The following is a 21,687-nucleotide window of genomic DNA, read 5'->3' on the forward strand; positions in this document are numbered from 1 at the left end:
TTAACCAAATACTTCGACTTTGACACAAGTAGTTGCAGTTAGTCAATAAGTTGGTTCCATTACAGTGAAGTTCTGTGATACCAAGCCACTCTACACCTGTTAACAAAACAGGGTTCAATCCTGATGTAAGTAGAATTATGTTCTAACTCCATAAGTCTACTATTGTCTCTCAACGGATTAGGTACTCAAGTCTAGACCAGGAAGACTTCAAGACAAAGGAAAGATGAGGAACTTCTTCCCTTAGCTAACTTGGAACTTGTATTCAACAAATAGCTGACTTTCTAGTCTTTCTCAGAAAAAAAGACATCTTTTTGTCTCTTGATATAAAAGGCTATAGGGCCGCTCTAGTTCTACAGATTAAAGACAGATATATCTACATCTTGTGAAATATCTATATTAAGAGTATTGAGCAGTCCTGTTTCCTTAAAGAGCTCAAACCACCCAACTGGATATGACTTGGTTTTCATTAGTCATACTAGAGCTCCTTATGAACTACTGCAACAAGCTACAGCTAGAAACTTGACCCTCAAGGCATTCTCCTTGCTAACTGTAGGATCACCAAAAAGGGTGGGCGAACTGCATGGTTTGTCTCATGATGTCAAGCACTCCAGAGGTTGTGAGTCTTTAGCTTTCGAATTTATTCCAGAGTTCGTTGCAAAGACTCAAGACCCTTAAATTCGTGATGACAGATTTGTCTCCTTTTCTGTGCCTTCTTGTAAGTTTGTTGACAATGTCCCTGAAGAAATGTTATGTGCTATTAGGACACTGCATACTTATCTAAAAAAAGACTACATCTCTGACCGGGCTGTTGCAGACTTTTTGATAGCACAGGCCAGGTCAGGAAAGAATTGTCTAAGAATACAATCTTGTTTTGGCTAACAGCTCTTAGTAACCTCCATTCTTGTTCTCTTTCTTTCATCTTGCTGTCCACCGTCTCATAACAGTGGATTCATAGTGACACTGCAAAGTTTTCTTCCTGTTACACCTTTCAAACCTTTTTATTATCAATTTCCAACTCAATTTCCATTTCACTGCTGAATGGCCTTAGTTGCCCCAGTGCTTGGCATGTATGCCAAAAGTTTATAAATCAGTCAGTCGTTTTGGCTGCGAGAAAGTCATGAATGCCTCATTCAACTACATCAATAGCTAAAGGCAGTGTCGCACATGCAAGAGCTCATGAAGTTAGAGGCTTAAGCTCCTCCTTAGCATTTAAGAAGAGTTTGTTCATAGAATTTTGATTCTGGTTCTTAGCTGTGCCAGACCACATTCATTTCCTTTTACTCGAAGGATGTTGCCATAGGTCCTTGGACTTTTTTTTTTTTTTTTTTTTTTTTTTTTTTTTTTTTTTTTTTTTTTTTTTTTTTTTTTTTGCTCCTTAGGTTTGGTGGTGGCTGCTCAACAACTTGTGTAGCTCATCCAGTGTCCTTAGCTGATGGTATGAAGGTGAAATTATTGAGATGACTGTTCTCTCTTCTTTTCCTCTTTCTGTTTCCTTCTCTACCTCAAGAGTGTTCCATTCTGAGCTGGAATTGACATAGGGCGAGTGTAGTAGCCGTACTGTTGAGAGTGGTAATTAATGTTAAGATACCTTTCAGTAGCAATATTTTCCTCTCTTTAGCAAGAGGAGAGAAGAATGATAACAAACCTACAAAAGTGGCTACATTAGTTTGTTGTTGAAACAGATAGCGGCTTATTTTCCAAAAATGCAATGAACTGTTACATTATATATCAGAAGTTGAACATAAGATATACTTATATTTATGTTCTTTTTCTGTCTCTTCTCTAAAACAGCTACCCTGACAAGTGATTAACCTGAGGAATAGTGTCTTATCTTTTCACACCCTTTCTTGCATTAGAGTAAATTATGTTTTCCAGCTGCTATTTGACTGTTTGTTCTTAAGGTGTGAATATTCTAATGAAATTCCTTATTGTTATAGATAAATAACTTAAGCTTACCATTTGGGATGGGGCACCACATCTGTTGGGCCTTATGCAGTACACCACTGACTCTAATAAGAGACCCTTGCATCTACCCTTTACCCCAGCTTCATTTCTTTCTGCCTTTAAATTTTCACCTGTTCTCTTTATCTCCTCTGTCTACCTGTCCAACTTTTTCATCTCCAAATTCCACTTCTCATTTATGAGCAGATACCTTTAATGAGCTGTAGTGTGGGATACATCTCCAAATATTGTTTTAAATAGTTATAGAAATTTTGTCTTTATCTAAATTGTTTGTTTTTATTCACCAGGTATACAAGTGTACGAGGTGATAAGGTCGATATATTATATAACAACATTAAGAATGCTTTCTTTCAACCTTGTGAAGGGGAAATGATTATTTTACTACATTTTCATCTTAAGGTTAGTATATAAGGCTTTGTTGTCATCCTTAAATTTGTCTTGAATATTTGTAAAATATACAGTACATATTCTTTTGGCAGTTAACCCTCTTGCGCACTGACTGAAAATATAAGGGTGTAAGGTACACAACTTATCCCCAGGGCCAAAGAGAACGATGCATGGAAAAGTTTTTTGGTAAAATTCAGTACATCCAAAATATAACTGATATATGCTTCTGGTTAGTGTTGTTATGTCAGTAAATGATTGAATTATTTCCTAGAGCAATCAGAACATCTTTACAAAGCTTAGAAATAATAAAAATGATGTGATGAATGTGAAATTTTTAAAAAAATCGTAGATATTTTTTGGAAATAATCATGAAAAATGTGATAATTAGGTTTGGGGAGTTTGTTTTATACCTAAATTGTGTAGAAATGTTTGATCTTTCACGTGGAAGCAATAATTTTGCCATAAATGTGTTTGCGAATGAACTGTAATTAATTTAAAAACAATATTTTACGGAGTGCAATTTTCAGAATTTCCGACCTACTTGTGTTGACATTTTTTATCGCAGCTAAGTGAGCTAGCAGCGTCAGGTTTGCGTTTTCTTCAAGATTCATCATCTGGTTGACCCAATGGCATCAACTACGTTTTCTATGATGACGCTTTTTTTTTTCTTTCTTTTTCTTTCTTTCCTTCCTAAAATAACCTAATATGACGGGCCTAGCGCGCCATCTGTACACTTACAGAAAAATTTGACGCGCTACACGGCATCAGATCACGAGAGGGTTAATTATTAAAAATGGACTATTTGTTAATAATTATTGTATTATTGATGTAAACTTTGTAAGGCTTACTGTATTTACACTTATCGGAACCTGTGACTCTAGGTCTCGTTCTGTTTTGCTGTTGTTTGTAAATTGAAAGTTATGATTTAAGTAAAATAAGAACAGAATTATTGTCTTGAAACAATAACCTTGTCTGTAACTCAAGCATTTTTGGTACTAGGGAAATTTTCATGTATTTTTATAATGGATGCCTTTGTTAGCCATATTGTTTGTTTTATCTTGACCAAACAGTGATGGTCTATTGATTTTACGTGTAGTGGTACTAAAATGGGAGGCTTATCTTGCTTTAGGATTAGTAGTTTGCAGACTGTCAGTTGAAGAGTTGTTTGATGCGGTTGTATTCTAAAATGTTAGTTTTATATATATAAGATATATATATATATTAATATATATATAGATATATCTAATATATCTATATATATATATATATATATATATATATATATAGAACAATCCTTTTAGGCCAGATGTGATAATACTACTTGTAAAGTTCTGCATAACAAACTGAACATAGTTTATCATGAAGACCATTCTGACCTCAACTAACTGATTGGTTGTACATAAAAAACATTCAATAGCATACTGACAGCTCACTTTTGTGAAAAGTTGTCCCAGCCAGCAAAATGTTACATAGTGTTATAGTGGGATGGTACACATGCTCAAACTAGTGGTGGCAAGGTTTCATAATTTTTTGTTCACCTGCCTGACACACGATTCATGCCTTATTAATCTGTTTTTCTTGTCAAAGATGGCAGAAATCTTATGTAATGACCTTAAAAACAGTCACTGATATCTTTAGAACATCGTGTTATGTTATTTTGTAAAACTATTTTCCTTATTGCAAAATTGACGTGAACGAAATGAAGCGATATAAAAACGTCTTATCACAACCACTAATATACATTAACAAATAGATAGGAGACACCTGTCACTAGTAGTATTGTATAAACATAGTCTTTACATTTTCATTTCAATATTAAGTTGGAAACTCACAAAGTGCTATCAAATTAAAAAAAAAAAAAATTATAACCTAACATTGAACCATGCGACCTCACTCTATTGCTTTTGATGTTGCTGTGTGCGCAAGAATCAAATGTCAGTGTGTCATTTATCAGTCTAAGAAACATCCCTCATTGCGCAAGAGACAATTATTGCACTGCATTCGGTGCAAGTTCCTGTTAGAGAGATATCAAGAAAGCTTAATATCCCGGAGAGAATCATACATAGATGAATCAAATTGTTTAGAGAATGGCAAAGTTTAGAACATGGGCCTAGAGGTGGAACTCCACGGAGCACCACAAGAGAGCAAGACAATACAGTGGTGTAATTGTTGCTGAGCAACATTCATTTGTGAATGTTGAATTCTAGTGTCTCGTCATGATATTGCTGAACCCGGAATCATGACCACCTCCATGCCTATGACTGGTGTTTGATGAATAGTTTAGAGAGAGAGAGGAAGAGATTTTTAAAAATACACTTGAAATTTTTGAAAGGTGTCTGATGAATAAGCAAACTTACCTTTGATGGACGAGAGATTCGGTTAGGCTTACTCTTTTTGTTTTGTTTTTATTGGTGTCCAGTGAATACCACGGATAGGAAGGGAAATAGGTTCAATGATGCATGCATTTTTTTTTTCTTCAAAACCTAAAGAAGAATACATTTTATTGGGAGATACTTTATTATCATCGGCCTAATCCCTCCATCACTCCTATACGGCACCTCCGCTCCCCTCCACATCGCAGGCGCCTCAATCCGACTTCTCGCTACGAACTCCATCCAATTATTTTAAAATTCCCCTCACCGAAACGGAAGCCTTAATGCATGTTTATAAAATATTTTCTGTTTTGAGATACTTTACCTTTCATTCCCCAAAATATGTGCATACACTCGTTCCACCCTGTATGATTGTTGTGGCTGTCAAAGAGCAAACCCCTGATTAAAGCAGTAGGTTTTTATTGGGGGGGGAAAAAAATCTGACAGACTTTAACGAAAACGCCACCTTTCGTATTTCTTATCTTTTCAGCCACTTATAATATGCTTATGGTAGTAGGTCTAGGTATACGTGAAACTAATTTTAATTAATTTCTGTTTAGAGGAAATGAAGAGCTACAGAAAGATCGACCCAAGAAAACTTTGATAAAAGTAAGCCTTTCTTAATGTATTTGTCAGTTTTCCCTCCCAGAGCTTTCCAACATGTCCAGATAAAACAGGATGATAAAAAAAAAAGAATAAATTATATTAGTTTCATTTTTTTATTATTGCTTTTTGACTTTGAATAGCTAAGTCTGTTAAAAAATTATGAAAAGCATAAGGAAAAAGGAGAACATGCCCAATAAAAAAAGAATAATGGGAATAATCTAATAAAGCAGGTTAATATAGATATTGTCAATATAAATATTCATTCATATTTCCTATCCAAGAGTGTATACTGATGATAATAGACCTAGGCTAATCATGTGTGAAAATCAGAAGTCAAATTTAGGCCCACTATGTGTGTCATGCAAATTATTTTATTGATCAAAGGACAAAATTAGTTTAATTAAACATTGCTATTAAAGAATGTTGACGCCTTAAAGTATTATTTATCGGCTGTAGGAGACAAAATGACAACCCAGTGCGGTACAATACGTTGGGTCAAGACTCGAGTGGCAGCAAAGCCAACTCCAAAATGTTTATGCTGTCAAGAAGCTAGAGTTGAGGATAAGATTAGAATTCGTGGACCCATCGGTATATTTCCTTACTTTGCAAAATAATTATCTTTGATACGTGGAATAAGTATACTCGGTTCTAATGTAATATATTTCAAGTATAGCACCTTTGAAAGGAAATATTTATTGTTAAGTAAATAATCTGGCACCTGCATATGGCAATATTTCCATAACGAACAATGAATTAAGAAACTATGCCAATTCTTCATTGGCTGACTGTACATGGTTGAATGAGAGAGGCATATAATTATTTGCAGCAGGGCTGCTGTGGGACTCCAGAGCCCTGCATTCTTCAGTCATCCATCTGTTTTCTTGGTCTTGATGCTTTGCTTCTCTCTGGGGATCATTGTCTGTCAGGATAGGTGACAAAAAGGATGTCCTTTTTATTCAAGAGTTAGCAGATTTTAGTTTACATATTTACAAGCTTACCATATTACATTGAAAGAAAATTAATAGGTTTTAAGTGTGGTTTTACAAATTTACAGGATCGCCAGTCAAACTTTGTACCTCAATACTTTATTAGTGAGGTAGAAAGCAAGAAATATACTTCCTTTAATTACAACTAGAAATAAAGCATTATAAATAAAGGGTAGCATCATAACTTGCACCACATTTTCACATAAGATTTAGACATTTTTTCTTCTCTTCAGCATGCTATCATGTTTGGTAAAAAGAAGCATCTTGATGTCCAATTCTACACTGAAGTTGGTGAAATTACAACCGATTTAGGAAAGAATCAACATATGCATGATCGTGATGACTTGTCAGCAGAACAGGCAGAGAGAGAATTACGTCACAAGCTCACATCAGCCTTCAAAAGTTTCACTGAAAAGGTAAAATTTTTCTAATCTATAAATGTAAATGTTATGTGGAAGACTTTTAAAATTTTTTGCTATATATCTAGATAATGTGCAATTGAATGTCAGGTGCTGAAGTTTATTTGATGGATTTACTATTTTATATACAGAAATAAGTACTAATTTTTGAATAGTAATAAGATTAAATATAATAATAATAATAATAATAAAACTACTATTTACAAAATTCATTTGTGATATATGTTTCAATTAAACAAATAAGCTTTCCTTTATCGTTTGTTAACTATTGGAGAAGCTGAAGGCAAAGCTGTCAAATATGTCTGGTGACAGGTGGTGATGTTTTTCATTTGAAGACAAAAGATTGTAGGATGGGAGAAATAATATCCCGGGTCATTGTTTTCTTTATTCCATGCGGCAAAAGGTAAATATGTACAGAGGCTTTGCAGGGCATGTAGTTTGCACCAAGAGCAGCAGGGAGAGTACACATGCAGAGTGCAGACAGTGCAACACATGCGGATGAATTTACAGTAGACAATTGTGAATAAATGGAAAGCTTATGCATAGTAGATATACATTATTCCACACCTCCCCTCCCCCTTTTGCATTCAAAGAGATATTTTGAATTCAGGGATCAAGTTGCATAAGTGGCACATAAGGGGTTTGCACGCTATGTAGGCCTGTTTAATCTTGGAGACCTGTGAGGGGCTTTAGAGGGAATTGACGGCTTTTCCGTGCTTAGGCTAGGGACCACAGGGAGATCAGAGTTGGGAACATGATCGGGGCTGGCCACTGGATATAGGAAGCAACAGTTCCGACATATCACTCAACCACTTGGGAGGTAGATCTCATACACACGTTATTGTGCGCCACCCATAACAGTCCCAGCTGTGTCCCATTGGTTGGTTGTCAGGTCCTGGGCAGGGGCGGGGCAGGCCATCGGCATCATAGTTGTGCTGCACCTGAGCAGCTTCGTCACCGGCTCGGCAGTCACAGTCATGGGCCTTTTCTTGCCAATCTTCCTAGAACGATTGAGGATGGGCAAGCACAAATTTACGGAGAGGGGGACCATGCAGTGCCAGGGCAGGAGAGCAACTTGAGGAGGCCACAATCTAAGGCCTCTCAGTCGATGTTTCCCATAAGGGCTGTTTTGGGGATCAAGTGCTTGACAGCCTTGACGGTGGCCTCGGTGTGTTCATTAGACTGTGGGTAGTGTAGCGACGAGGTTATGTGGTGTATACCCCAACGTTCTGTGAAGTTGGAGAATTCTTTGCTGGTAAACTCAGGTCTTCCGTCAATGCATAGGCGCAAGAGAACGCCCAAATCTCTGAAGTTGCGGCAGAAGTGCTTTATAATTGAGGAGGCAGTAGTGCTGCCCTTGCAAGGGACAATCACAGGCCAGCTGGAGAGGCAGTCAGCAGCTACAAGAAAGGACTTCCCAGCTACTCAGAAGTCCGCCGATACAGACTTGAAGGGTCTCAATGGATGATCATCATTGTGGAGAGGCTGCTGCTGTTGGCTGAGATGCAAGCCCTGGCAAGGCTCATGAGTGGGCAAAGGGTGTGTGCAGTCAGGGCGATATTTTGGGTAAACTCTGCTAGCTGATTTATTAATCCCATGAAGAAACATAGCTCTGTCAGGTTGGACGGTGTAGGGAAATCTTGCAGAGTAGCAACTTGTCCGGGATCAGCAGCAATTCCTTCTGTAGAAAGAGTGAATCCACAGAAATTCACTCTGGTCTCTGCCACTGTGAACTGTTTACTGTTGAGAGTTATGCCATTTTTGCAGCATCAGTGAGTAGTTCATGAATCATGTGGTATGTGTCAATAGGTCATCGTCAAAGATGAGAATGTCACTGACAACCCTGACACACTTCTTCATGCCTTGGAGAGCTAGATCATTGCGTTAATAATAGGCATCACCTGTGGTAGCGAAGCCCATAGGTCCCCGCCAATGCTGGAAGCGTGCATAAGGCTTAATAAAGGTGGTGAGGTGGCGGTCTTCCTCTGCTAGTTCCATCTGCTAGTAGCCCTGTAGAGCATCTGCAGTGGTCAAGAACTTTGCTGAGGAGTTGACGGCACAGACAGCAGCTAAGGGCGTGGGCTGGACAGGAGACTTGTGCGTACAGGAGACTTGTGCGTTCAGTTTAGTGAGGTCCACCGGGATGCGAACTCCCTTGGCCTTAGGGACATCAACTAGAGGGTGGCACCATTCTGATGGCTCATTTCCACGAGGCTTAATGATTCCCTGCTGAACCATGGAGTGTAGCTCATTCCGGACAGATTCACGGAAGCTGTAGGGGATCTGCCGTGTGGTATAGATGGTGAATGGTGGATTTCCATGGGAGGGTTTGCCATCAGCCTCAGTGGAGCTGCTTTAAGGTTTCCCTTAGACACAAGCACGTCCTGGAAGGTTGTAAGAAAGCAGGGGTAGCTCCCTACATCGATTAACATGGGTGACCTGTAGGATGGGCCACAGAAAGCATAGGACAGGAGTGGCATTGAATACCTTTGTGGACTTGAATCGTGGCGGGGCAGGACTGTTTGGCCAGGGGCATGGTGGCCTTAAAGTAACTCTACTCTTTTTTTCCATCTGTCCATCCGCCTGTGGTGTTTGCACATGGTAACACTGCGTCCTGGGCTTTAAATAATATCCTATTTCGAATATTAACAGTGTAATTTCCATACAGTAAATTATTAAAACACTTTTCAGCTGCAAATGTACACCCAGATATCCTTTTATTTGCCTAAAACTTTCACATAGCATAACTATTTAAAGGCCGCGACGCAGTGTTGCCATCCGCAACCACCACAGGCGGATGGACAGATGGAAAAAAACAGAGTATAGAGTCGGTGTCATCTTTGACCCATCTGCCGTGAGGGTCACTGACATGGCAGGAGGTTATAGCTCAGGCCTGGGATTGTGAAGAAGTTCAAAGTGCTGTGTGTCCAGCACTGATACATCAGCTCCTGTGTCAGGCAACATCATTATCTTCAATGTCTCACCACCCCTGTAGGTGAGGGCAATGGATATGGGTGACGGGTAGGAGTAAGTTGTTGAAAAAAGGGTCTAGACCTTCCAACAGTTGGAGGGCTTGCTAGAAGGGGGCGTGGCATTGGACTGACCATCCTGCTTGGCGTTTATCTGTTGTCAGCAGTACTTGTCATATTGTCCCACTTGGCCACAGTTTCTACATACACTGTCAGTGGTTGGGCACTTTTCTGCTGAGCTGTGCTTCCTTATGCAGGAAGGGCATGAAGTGTCCTTGTTAAGGGTTAGGTGCAAGGTAGCACTCCTATGCCATGTCCTTTCGTTTTTTTATAAGTGGAGGAGGCACACAATTTAGAAGTAGGGGCACGTATGGCGGTGGTGGCTGTCCTTGTGGCCTCATAGGAGCGACATTCATTGACCATGGTGGCCAGTGAGGCTGCAGCATCTGGGGCAATGAGTTTCTGAGTGAGCTCCCCATCCCTAACACCCATGATAATGATCATCTTCAGCTGAGTTTCTTTACACACAGCAAAATGGCCAGGACAGACGTCGATTCCTCTGCTACATGCTTCAGTCGGATGTAGAAATTAATGAAGCTCTCCCCTTCCCTCTATTTGCAGGAAAGCAGGTCCCTGCATCTTAGATCTTCATTCCACAGGTTTGTGATGTGTTCATGGAGAATATTCAACAAGAGCTCATCCACACTCCGATCCGTGTCTGGTGGTACATTGAGCATGTGTTCAAGTATTCTTTGAGTCTCCAGGTTGAGGCACATGCGGAGTTGTATCATTGGCTACCTGGTAGGTAATGTCCCTAGGTCTAGCATCACAATAGTCATCCCAGCATCTTCGCCATTCCCTGAACACTTGGTATGTGGCATCTGGGCGGTGCCCCCCTGTGGGAGTGGTGGCTGGGTGGGTGACCTCACTGAAGATGGTGTGGGAAGCTGTTGAGAGTCATCTGGTCTTCCTTGCTGTTGGGCTGATTTGACACTTAAGTAGCTGTAACAATACGGTGAAACACTGGGCTTCCTTCTCTCTTCTTAAATTGTCCCTCTGGGGCTTGGAGACTGGTCATAAACATCTCTCCCTTGAACCGATTCATTCTCCAGTCTCTGTTCACGATGGAGACGGTGCACTCGTTTCTTGCCTCCATCAAAGAGAGCAACATCATGCTTACGGTAGACCTGAAAGATGCGTACAGGCATTCCCCAATTATCAGCGATCTGGTTTTATGGTGCTTGTTGTAGACGGGGTATCTCTTGGGTTGGAGCTAATCTTCAGCAGGTCGCGGAATTCCTCATCCTCCTTCACCGAGAGAAGCTTCTTTCCCTTTCAGCAGTGAAAGGCTATCGAACTGTCCTTAGTCCAGTTCTTCAGCTGAAATCTCCTCCTGGAGATTTCACTTTTGAAGAGAAACTTTGAAAGGTCTTGCCTCACCGAGGGATCTCAGGCCCCCTGCATGGGCTGTGACTCTCATTCTGAGGAGCTTGACTCATACTGTACAAGCCTTTAGGAGAGTTGTTAGACAGGGATCTAACCCTCAAGACCATTTTCCTGCTTTCCCTGGCATTGGCAAAGAGAGTAGGCGAACTCCACGGAATCTCTTTTGATGTGAAACACGCGAGGTAATGGGGATCTGTTACGCTTGATTCTGTCCTGGACTTTATAGCAAAGACTCAAAACCCTTTGGTTCCTGATGCCGGGTTTGAGTCCTTTACAATCCCTTTCTTAGAGGACTTCGTAGATAATGATGCAGACGAGACGCTACTTTTGTCCTGATAGATTGCAGCGGCACTATCTGAAGAGGACTCAACAACTTTTTGTTAGTATTGGCTTGTCAAAGAAAATTATTTATTTCTGTTTTGCGAAACGATTAGAAGGGCGTACACTGCTACAGGTGTAGGCAATAGTACTCCCCGTCCAAGAGCTGACAAGTTCAAGGGCTTTGGTTCAATCCTTGCATTATGGAAGAATCCGTCTGTCTATCAAGTTCTCAAGGTGGGGTGTTGTATTGACACACCACCTCCACTTCCTTCTACCTTTGGGACATTGCCTGGAAGTCCTTGGACATTTTTTCCTTGGGACCTGTGGTGGCTGCTCAACAAGTTGTGTAGCTTACTCGGCTCCTATATCAAGACAGGATTGCATCTCACCTTAGATATGCAGTTGCAGATGGGAGAATATGGGAATGACTGACCTCTCTTCTTTGCCTTCGGGCGGAGTGGATTCAGTCGTAACATGTTGGAACAGGCACCATGACCAATGCAGGTAAGTTTCGTATTCGATGAACCATTCTACTTATCTTTTAGATCATAGAAGCAACTGACCCTTTCTCTAGCAAGGGGAGGAGGGGGAGGTGCCTGACAATAAGACAAACTCGCTGCTGATACAGGCAGTTCCTGGTTAACAGTGATCCAGTTTTATGGCACTCGTCCAGCGCCATAAAATCAGTGATTTATGGTGCCGTAACTTGCCAATTTCCTGTTAACAGTCCCACAAGGTGCTGATAATAGAGTAAGGGCGCCATTAACTGGTTATCAGCGCCATAAGCACCATAAATCATCATGTTTAGGGTAATGGCAGTTTTCGTTTATCAGCATCCCGCCGATAGCTGGGGGATGCCTGTATTTGCCTTACTATCTTAGACTCAGATTCGTCCTAACTTGTTTTTCAAATGAGTTTACATTTTCTCCCTCATTTGATGATGATTGATCACGCAGTCCCTGTACTCCGATCTATTCATCAGAGGCATGATTCTCTTCACTTTTGACCAGGAAGAAAATCCAGGTGTGTGAACTCCAGTCAGTTCTAGTGTCATTCAGATTCCTCCCTCCAAAATGATTCGTCCTAGTGAAAGGATCAAGAGTTTGTTTATCGTGTAGAAACAATGACAAATTTCTAAAATAAATTGTGTTTATCCTGAGGTCCTTTACACATTAGACCCACCTCATATCACCCTTCACTTTGGTACCTGGGCCAAAAGCAAATTGGAATATTTACTTTTGGGTGGCCGGAACTTCCGCCAACCAAACAGTATTAGACTACCTAACTAGCTTGTTTGAAAGTCTAGCGGCCATTTTCCAGCTAAGCCATAAGTAATTCCTAATATAAAGGATCTCAGTTTGTTTAGGTAGGAAAAATACAATATGCTTTAAAAAACTGTCATTTCTAGGAAGAGTGGTTAGGTGTGCTGAAGCTCCATTCGGTTCAGGCTTCTTGTACCTCACTCCAAGTATGAGTTTATCCTTTTGGTAAGACCAAAGGTTTATTCTTCATATGAACAAAAGACAAATATTTTATACATTTTTATTTTTCATGGCTAACAAACTTGAGATCTTAACATTGACTGCGCACCACCTGTAATCCTGGGTTGGGAGACTAAATGTGTACAGGGTTCAAGCGTGGTCGCTGACCATCTTCCACCTAATCTATGCTTTAGATACCAGTTGCCACAGATTACAGATTCCTTGCATATACAGTTTTTTTTATTGTTTTCCAATATAAATTTTCCAGAAAATTTATATTGGTAAAACCTTTGGTATGTTAGCTATAAAAACTATAAATTGATTTTTTAAATTTGTCATTTTAGTAAAATAAATTTTTTTCAGGTGGAGACAATGACCAAAAACACAGTTGAGTTTGACACACCATTCAGAGAACTTGGTTTTCCTGGTGCTCCATTCCGATCCACTGTTTTACTACAGCCCACTTCAGGTATGAATGAAGATACGTAGTTCTGTTTCAGTACTTAAGTTACATTAATTGGCCATCATTCTAGTTAAATAAGTTAAAAATGTACGAGAGTGATAACGTATTGTTAGTAGCATTACAACCGAAGAGAAACGGCTATTTTGCTAAGAACAACCAAATCTCATTTCAATTGGACTGATATGTTTTTACATTATACCCTATTTGCTATGAAGAAAACATTGGCAAGGAAATATAATTTGCAGTACAGTGGTCACCCCGCATTCGCGTGGTATGTGTACCAGACCCCCCCATGAACAGTTAGAACCCGCAAATAGTTGGAACCCTATAAAAATGCTGAAAACAGCCTATTTCATTAGTTAAAACTCAAGAAAACCCACTAAAAATTTTGATACCTGGTTCTTTTAATAATTTTACCACAAAAAGTGCATTTTATGATTAAATTGATAGAAAAAACCCAGGAATTTGTGGAGATTTCTCATTGATAAATACTGCGAATATTTGAATTTTCCGCGAATAATGCGTGGAAACGTTCCCGAGAAATCTGCGAATGTGAGTCCGCGAATCCAGAAATATGGTGGGTGTCCTATATATGGACAGCATATGGTTGATTCTAGGTGTCTGTTGATGTATTAAGTTGGGTTGTGATGTCATAGATAAGATGGCGGCAGGGTGGGGGGGATGTAAACAATAACACGGAGTAGTAGAAAGCACATGCTGGTGGTGTGTGGTTGGTAGGGGAGAGCTCTCTTGTCTGGTAGGAGTTTTTGGGTCGTAAGTCTTGTTGTACTGTCGTTCTAAGGGGATTTCTGGAGTATACTGAAGTTGGAGAAAGTGTACAGGTGGGTAGATTATTCATTTGTGTAAATAAAAGGGGTTAGGCTAGGCTACAATTCAAACTGGTAGCAGAGTGTGGTTGATCAAAGATGCCTGGATGCGACAGTGAACAAAGGGAGACTACTAGATGGAGAAGGGAATGTCCTAGGTTTAGCAGGATACAAGAAGAATACAAAGAATGGAAAGGTCAAGCCAAAGATTGGCTATTGTTTTATGGAGAAGATACAAAATACCCAGTGAAAGAAATGAGAAAGGGCTTGAAAGGGAAAGCTAGAGAGCTGGTGGAAGCATTAGATAGAGATAAAATTACTGGCACAGAGGGTTCAAAGTTAATCCTAGAGGAACTAGATAAAGCCTATCTAAAAGACTCGGTAATGGAGAATTACGGCAGAATAAAAAGATATCTTCTAATAAGAAGAGAATCTAGTGAAAAGATGGCGGACTATTTAATTAGATACGAGAAGGCAGCATCTGAGTGTGCAAGAGCAATGGGGAAAGGCGCTTGAAGGGGAAGTCAAGGGTTATCATGTAATAGAGCAAGCAAATCTCACGGAAAATAAAAAACAAATGGTATTATCGGTTTGTGGGCAAGAAAAGCTAGAGTACATATACGTTATGTTTGTATTTTATAATACAATGTAGTCAATACAGGTACCCCTCGTTTAATGACGGGGTTCTGTTCCAGCGACCATGTCATTAAAATAATTCATTATTCTCTTTATTTCATCTAAAGCATTAATTGTCAGTCATGTATTATATAAAGTAGTTTCCGACATAGCCTACTACTTGGCAAAGTTCTGCCAATGCTTTTTTCATTTTTTTACTCATATTTTAACTTCTTCATTTTATAACCTCATTATGTGTAATTTGCTTTAAAATAGTGTACTTTATTTAACACATTTAGCCTACATTTCTGAGTTAGCCTACTAGTAAGTTAATAAAATATGAAGTCAATAAAGTGCTAAACTCTTCTCAGAATCTGCACATTATTTAGTAGTGACTCATATTCTAAATTTAGTTCTCATAATTATCGCTATTAGTTTCTTCGTCAGTTATTTTAATTGTAGAGGTAGTGAGATGAAAAAAAATAAATGAATTTTGACAATTATGGGCATTTGAACGTCACCATCAAAATGTAAACAGCGCAACGCCATCTATTGAGGAAAGTGAACACTAAACTATTCACTAATGGGATAAGCATTTTGTGACATTGATAAAGATTTACACTTGCACTTCTGCCTCTAGTATCATCTGATCCCGAGGGTAACATATCGAATATGTATGTAAATACACAGTTGTACCAAAATTATCAAACCATGTTACATGTAAGTCTTTCAAACATACTAAGAGTAAGGAATTCGTGCATGCCAAATCTCTCATTGTTTTGATTGACTTTGTAGAAACTTCTCAAGTTGAATATTTAATTAAATTATTTTCAAGTTAATATAAAAAACATATTTGACTTTACACATTTTCTTTTCATTACTAAGAATTATTCTCACTAAAACAAAGGAGATATGGCATAATTTCTGCTGTCTTGAAGTTGTAAACAAACGTGGTGCCACCCATTCGGCCATACATTGAGCTAATGGCGGCTGTATCAAGCCAACCAGGGGAGTTCCCAGACCATAGAGTGCTGACTTTAACAGGTTCAGGTGTATAGCTTTTCATTACACCGCATATTAAAGCCTTATTTATTGTTTTAGCCATCGATTTCAAGGTTTTCAAAACCTAGGCTAGGCTAGATTATTGGCATAAATAGCCTTCTCTTGGGCACCATTAGCAGTTTCTTCTTCTTCTTCTTCTTCTTCTTCTTCTTCTTCTTCTTCTTCTTCTTCTTCTTCTTCTTCTTCTTCTTCTTCTTCTTCTTCTTCTTCTTCTTCTTCATGTTGTCGTTACATGTATTACATATTTGGCGCTACATCCAGAGGCAAAAGCCCTCAAATTGAGATTTCCATTTTGCATCAATATACCTAGAAGATATACCACAGTCTGTTATCTTGATGTGCTATGGATATTGTTTTAAGATGACTTATTCCTATCATTGTGCTTATGATGACGAGGGATTCTCATTGTTTTTTTGTTTGTTTTTTTACAGGTTGTATAGTTAATTTAACAGAGTGGCCTCCATTTGTTATTGTATTGGATGAAGTGGAACTTGTTCACTTTGAAAGAGTCCAGTTCCATCTGAAGAATTTTGATATGGTGTTTGTCTTTAAGGATTACTCAAGGAAGACTGCTATGATTAACGCTATTCCTATGAATATGCTGGACCATGTGAAAGAATGGTTAAAGTAAGTACAGTCAAAACAACTTCCTAAAATTGTTTTGTAGCGTATCAGTAGTAGTAAAAAATGAAAGTCAGTTTTTAGTTGGTACCACTCTTGTGGGGCAATTTAGGCCAAGCATGAGAGTGGCTGGTGAAAGATACAAGGGAATGGTGATACCTGACAGATCAGAAGTTGATAAGGATACTGTTTAATGGGTATATTGGCATTTATCGTTAAGGGTCTACGTATATAGAAATATGGAATGGAAGGGGAGAGGAAGAATGATAATTATTTTGTTGTTGCTCTGATTATCATGTCATTATGATGTGTACTTGCATCAAGATTTTAAGGTTATCTGTACTGTGGGAATACTTTAGGCATTTAAACCACTGGAATCAATTTGTAAACAACTTGGAAATTATTCTGGAAGCCTTTAAATTTATTTATCCAGGTATGTTGAAGTGAGAAGTTAAGTAAGTACTATTGAGAGGTCAGTAAGAAAAGAAGTATAGATTGATGAAGTTGATGGAGGGAGCTAGATTTTTGTAAATGAAAGTATCCCAGACTGATCAAAGACTGGATAAGTACATCAAGTTTGCACTGCTGTGTTGCAAAAAACTTTCTCACGGGAGGGCAAAGCGAAAGTCAACTCTCCAAGGGGGTTAAAGAAAGACTGATGTGTCACAAGGTTCCAAGCCCAGTCGGTGACCAGCTTCCACCTCATATATATGAGTTGTTAAATGCCACAGATTCCTTCCATTACAATCTTTGATTATCTTTTAATCTGTTTCCAGCTGGTGCCAGAAGATTATCCTATTGTAACAGATGAAAACTTATTAAAAATGGTAACATATGAAAACTTGTAGATAGACTTGGAAAAATTTGGGAATTTGGTATAGAGGAAGTTTCAGCCCAAATTGTTAGACATAAAGCTCAAAACAAGAGATTGGAGGGAATCTGTAACTCCCTAGAGGGAAAAGGCATAATAGAAATGTCAGCAAGGTCTAATGTTAATTAGCCTGTTTCCAGCTGGTGCTAGAAGATTATCCTATTGTTAAGACTGAAGTTTTGTTAGCTATGAAAAAAACAAATTGATTAAAAATTGTAACATGAAAACTTGTAGGTAGACTCAGAAAAATGTGGGAATTTGGTATAGAAGTTCCAGCCCAAATTGTTAGACATAAAGCTCGAGACAAAAGATTGGAGGGAATCTGTAACTCCCTAAAGGGAAAAGGCATAATAGAAATGTCAGCAAAGTCTGATGTTAATTAGAAAGTTGTGAACCGCCGTTGTTCTTACAATGACTTTTGTTCTATATAAAATACAGATACTTTGTCAGTGACTTGCCCATAAAGTATTTTGATGGGAACTATTTTGTTGAACCCTCATTCAGTTCAGTTTAGAGTACTGACTTGTGGATTCTATAATTCCAATCACAGTTCCTGAATTATTTGAACAGTATCCTCAGAAAGTGCACAAAGACTAGTTTGTAAATATTCATGTATTGAAAAATTTATTGATATAGAAAAAAAAAACATATTCAAGTCCATATAATGTTACATAAGTGCTTAGTGTCTAATTAAAGTATTTTCATATCTGATTCTTCTTTTATTTATGATGTGAGTTTTCTAGTAGTCTTATGGTAATGAAAAGTACATTAAAAGCATTATAGAATTGTCCTTTTAATATTTTGAGATTCCAGGTTGGGCCCTAAGACTCCTCTGGTATATAGGATTATTTTTCTCTTATAACTTGGTGTGAATCTGGCTTAAATGGTACAGAGCTGTTTGTGGTGTCATTTAGAAGCTGAATGCTTTCAATTTGCTGTGTATAGTATGGTAAAAATGGCTGTATTAAGTAAATTTAACATAAAATAACAACTTTCCAGCTCCTGTGATATCCGGTATTCTGAGGGAGTACAATCACTCAACTGGGCTAAAGTCATGAAGACAATCATTGATGATCCTGATGGCTTCTTTGAGCAGGTTTGTCTCTTAAAACTTTAGGACTTACTTTTAAAGTTTTGAGGTCTTAGTAATTGAAAACATCAATAATAGGTGGTTAGTATTTTTAAATAAAAGGTTGCAATTGTGAGTTGTGTATTTCTACAAGGAATATTTTTATCAAAATAAAATTTATTTTTCAATAAGCCATGGTACAGAAATGTTGTTTACCATTCGTTCTATATCTTTGCTTTTGGATATTTATTATTTTTTTTCATCAGACTTTAACTAGTTAAATAGTACTTGAGGATGGGTAATAAAGTGTTCCTCTGTGTGTTCCTGCTCTTTTGCAAGAAAAATTTAGTCCTATGTAAAGGACCATCACAATTGGTTTGGGAATGTATTTCATCATTTAGCTTTCATCAGTTTTTACTGTTCAAAACAGTGGAATTTCAGAGAACGCTATTTTTGTTAAAACAGAAACAGACACATTTTGTAAAACCCAATTTCCGTTATAGGGTGGATGGTCCTTCTTAGATCCTGACTCAGATGTGGAGGAACACCATGAAGAGGAGGAAGATTCAGAGGATGATGGAGCATATGCCCCAAGTGATGAGGACTTGGGCTCTGAAGAGGAAAGTGAAGACTATTCAGAGGGTGACTCTGAAGTCTCAGAATCCGATTATAGTGAAGGTAAATCTAATTTAAAAGAACTGACTAGAGACTTGAAATTAGAAATATTTGAATGTCCTGTTGATTATATTGGATAATTTAAATGTTTATATATTTAACTTGCCAAGTAATTCCATTGCTCACAGTTTCACATAAAAACTTTGAAAATCGTGGTAGCGCTAGTGTCAGTGTAGGTTCTAGCCCCACCCACTTTTGGGGGAAGAGAGGAACAACTTCAGCAAGGAGTTCAATTTTTTTCTGCCAGCTGCTGACGTAAAGTTCAGTTCTGAGTAGTCAGTTTAGAATTTGATTTTTGTTGGCTTTGCTTTTGGAGTTGTTTGGTGAAGTATTGTAGTTATTGACTTTTTTGTTTTGGTCTAGTTCTCTGCTAGAGAACATTAATTCTACTTTATTACACTTATTACCTGGATTTGACTGTTTCAAGACAAATTTTTTTCCTATCAATATGTGTAACACTAGTGCTGCTAGCATAAGGTATTGTAGCAAAAGGCTGCAGTACCAGACTGACAAAGGAAAAGTGTATGATTTGTACATCTTGTATATTGAATGCAGAAGACAAGAATGTTCAATTGACAGATGCTAAGAAATGGAAGGATTTTGGTTCTCACTACCAAGTTAGACAGGGATAGGAAATGTAAGGCAGCCGCAAGAGCCGAGACAAAGACGGTAGAGTTTAAGACTAGATAATTCTGCTAATTCTGTGGATAATCCAAATGTTTCTATGCCTGTTCCCAGTCCTTCAACTAATCAACCTGCTCCCTTACCCAGTTCCCCTGCTTCCAATCTTGACCCCTTTACCAATCTCAAATTGAAAATTGTGTAATTTCAATGATAAGTTGGTGTTGTTGGTTGATACAATGACTTGGTAAGGTTAGTGCATGTAACTTATTAGTAAGGAAGAGAATAAAAGTATTGTTAGTGAGGTGTCAGTGGAGGAGGTGACTGTTCATCCCACTGATGCTACTAGGCAAAGGTCACTGACGTACTACCCTGCATCAAGGAGCATCTCTTCAGTCAGACCTGTTGCAGCATGGAAGGTCACAGCCAAGGATGGTGGTTGGAAAGGCACCCAGAGGGAAGTGCACAGGCTGTCATGGAGTAACAAGGAGTTCAGCCCTGAGAAAGGCACCAGTGACGCTTTAGTGATGAATCCGGCCATTGAAAAGGCCTGTTTTGGATATGGTCCACTCTCCCCTATTGCAGTGCCAAAAATTTAGGGAGCCAGTGAAACCTTCATTTAGTTTTGGGACTTCCCAGAACGTTTTTCTCTGGAATGACCTGTGCTAGAGCCACAGTGTTTTTCTGCCTCGAAACGTTCCTCTTTTTATTGAGAGTGCCCAAAGCTGCCTGATTCTCTAGTTTTTCAGCACTCACCAGAAAACGAGCCCCCTTCTACAGTCAAGTGTGTTCCACGTGAACAGGCTTTTCCTTCAGAGCACTTGGTGCATTCTGCAACCGGTCAGCGCCAGATGCCAAGCGAATGGTGCCAGCCTTTCCTTTGCCTTCCATGGATCCTTCGCTGTTCCCGATTCAGCATCAGTTATCTGATGTTTTAAATCTGCTCAAGAAAGGCCCCCTCTTCTAACCAGGACCCTAGGAGTTCGTTATTATCGCCCGCGTCTTCGGAAAAGGATGGAGAGGATGACGTCTTGGATCGAGGCTCACCTTTGACTGCTTAAGCGCTGTTATTGTATTACCTGTGACATAACTTCCCAGGTTTCTTCACTCTGCAGCTCCTGCCTCTCCAGCTTCGTTTTTCATGACAGATAAGCCTGCAAATGACAGACTACTGAAAATGGTACGTACTTTTTTTGACGAGGAATGCTCTCGGCAAACTTGATAGTTGGCTAGCTGAGAAAAGAGAGCAGGGGAAGTCTTCATTTATCTATCCTCCTTCTCCTGTGCGGTGGAGGTATTCAGCTTAAGAAACCAGGGATGCTCCCTCTCTGGGAGTGGCTGCCTCCTCCCAGGGAGACTTCTCTGGTCTCGCAGGTCAGGTTTCAACGTACCCAAGGTGATGTTCTCCCATACAAAGATTGATCATTACCTCAAAAACCTCTTCAGGATTTATGAGGTTCTGAGTTTCCTGGGTTGCTCGGTGGGCGCATTGGCTGGAAAATAAAGATTTACGTATTCCCTACTCCAGAAGACATAGCAACTGATTAGCTGAACGTTCTTTCTTGTATGGATAAGGGCATAAGGGGTGGGACTCAAAAGTTGGCATCACCCTACACCTTATGTATCCTGAAGAAGAGAGAGCTCTGGTGCTCTTTTATGACAGTGTCAATTCTTTGCCAGCACCTCTTCCCTAGTTTGACGCTGAGTGATATTTCTTCAGAGCTTCAAAAGAAGAGCACTCAAGATCTTCTCGCTCATTCTTCTAGATGCCCAAGGAATCCAACTCCTGCAAGTATGAGACATAGACACGTTTCTCCCTTTCAGACTTGCCCTTTTGAGGTAGCAGAACCTGAACCCAGTCTGCATCCCCCGTAACTACAGGGGGACCACTGTACCACCTTATAAATTGATGCT

At 39.1% G+C, this 21,687-nt stretch overlaps 1 protein-coding gene across 8 annotated transcripts in view; it reads left to right on the forward strand.

Annotated features, from left to right (window-relative positions):
• LOC135219230 (FACT complex subunit spt16-like) overlaps nt 1–21,687 on the forward strand; it is a 231,369-nt gene that overhangs the window by 163,603 nt on the left and 46,079 nt on the right. For all 8 annotated transcript variants that reach the window (XM_064255818.1, XM_064255819.1, XM_064255821.1 and 5 more), the window contains exons 15-20: nt 2,250–2,361; nt 6,547–6,729; nt 13,313–13,418; nt 16,348–16,543; nt 18,408–18,504; nt 18,981–19,155. In XM_064255818.1, coding sequence (XP_064111888.1) covers nt 2,250–2,361; nt 6,547–6,729; nt 13,313–13,418; nt 16,348–16,543; nt 18,408–18,504; nt 18,981–19,155 — 869 coding nt within the window. The remainder of the gene's footprint in view (nt 1–2,249; nt 2,362–6,546; nt 6,730–13,312; nt 13,419–16,347; nt 16,544–18,407; nt 18,505–18,980; nt 19,156–21,687) is intronic.

The sequence above is a fragment of the Macrobrachium nipponense genome, chromosome 1, assembly GCF_015104395.2.
Source record: "Macrobrachium nipponense isolate FS-2020 chromosome 1, ASM1510439v2, whole genome shotgun sequence".
Lineage (NCBI taxonomy): Eukaryota > Metazoa > Arthropoda > Malacostraca > Decapoda > Palaemonidae > Macrobrachium > Macrobrachium nipponense.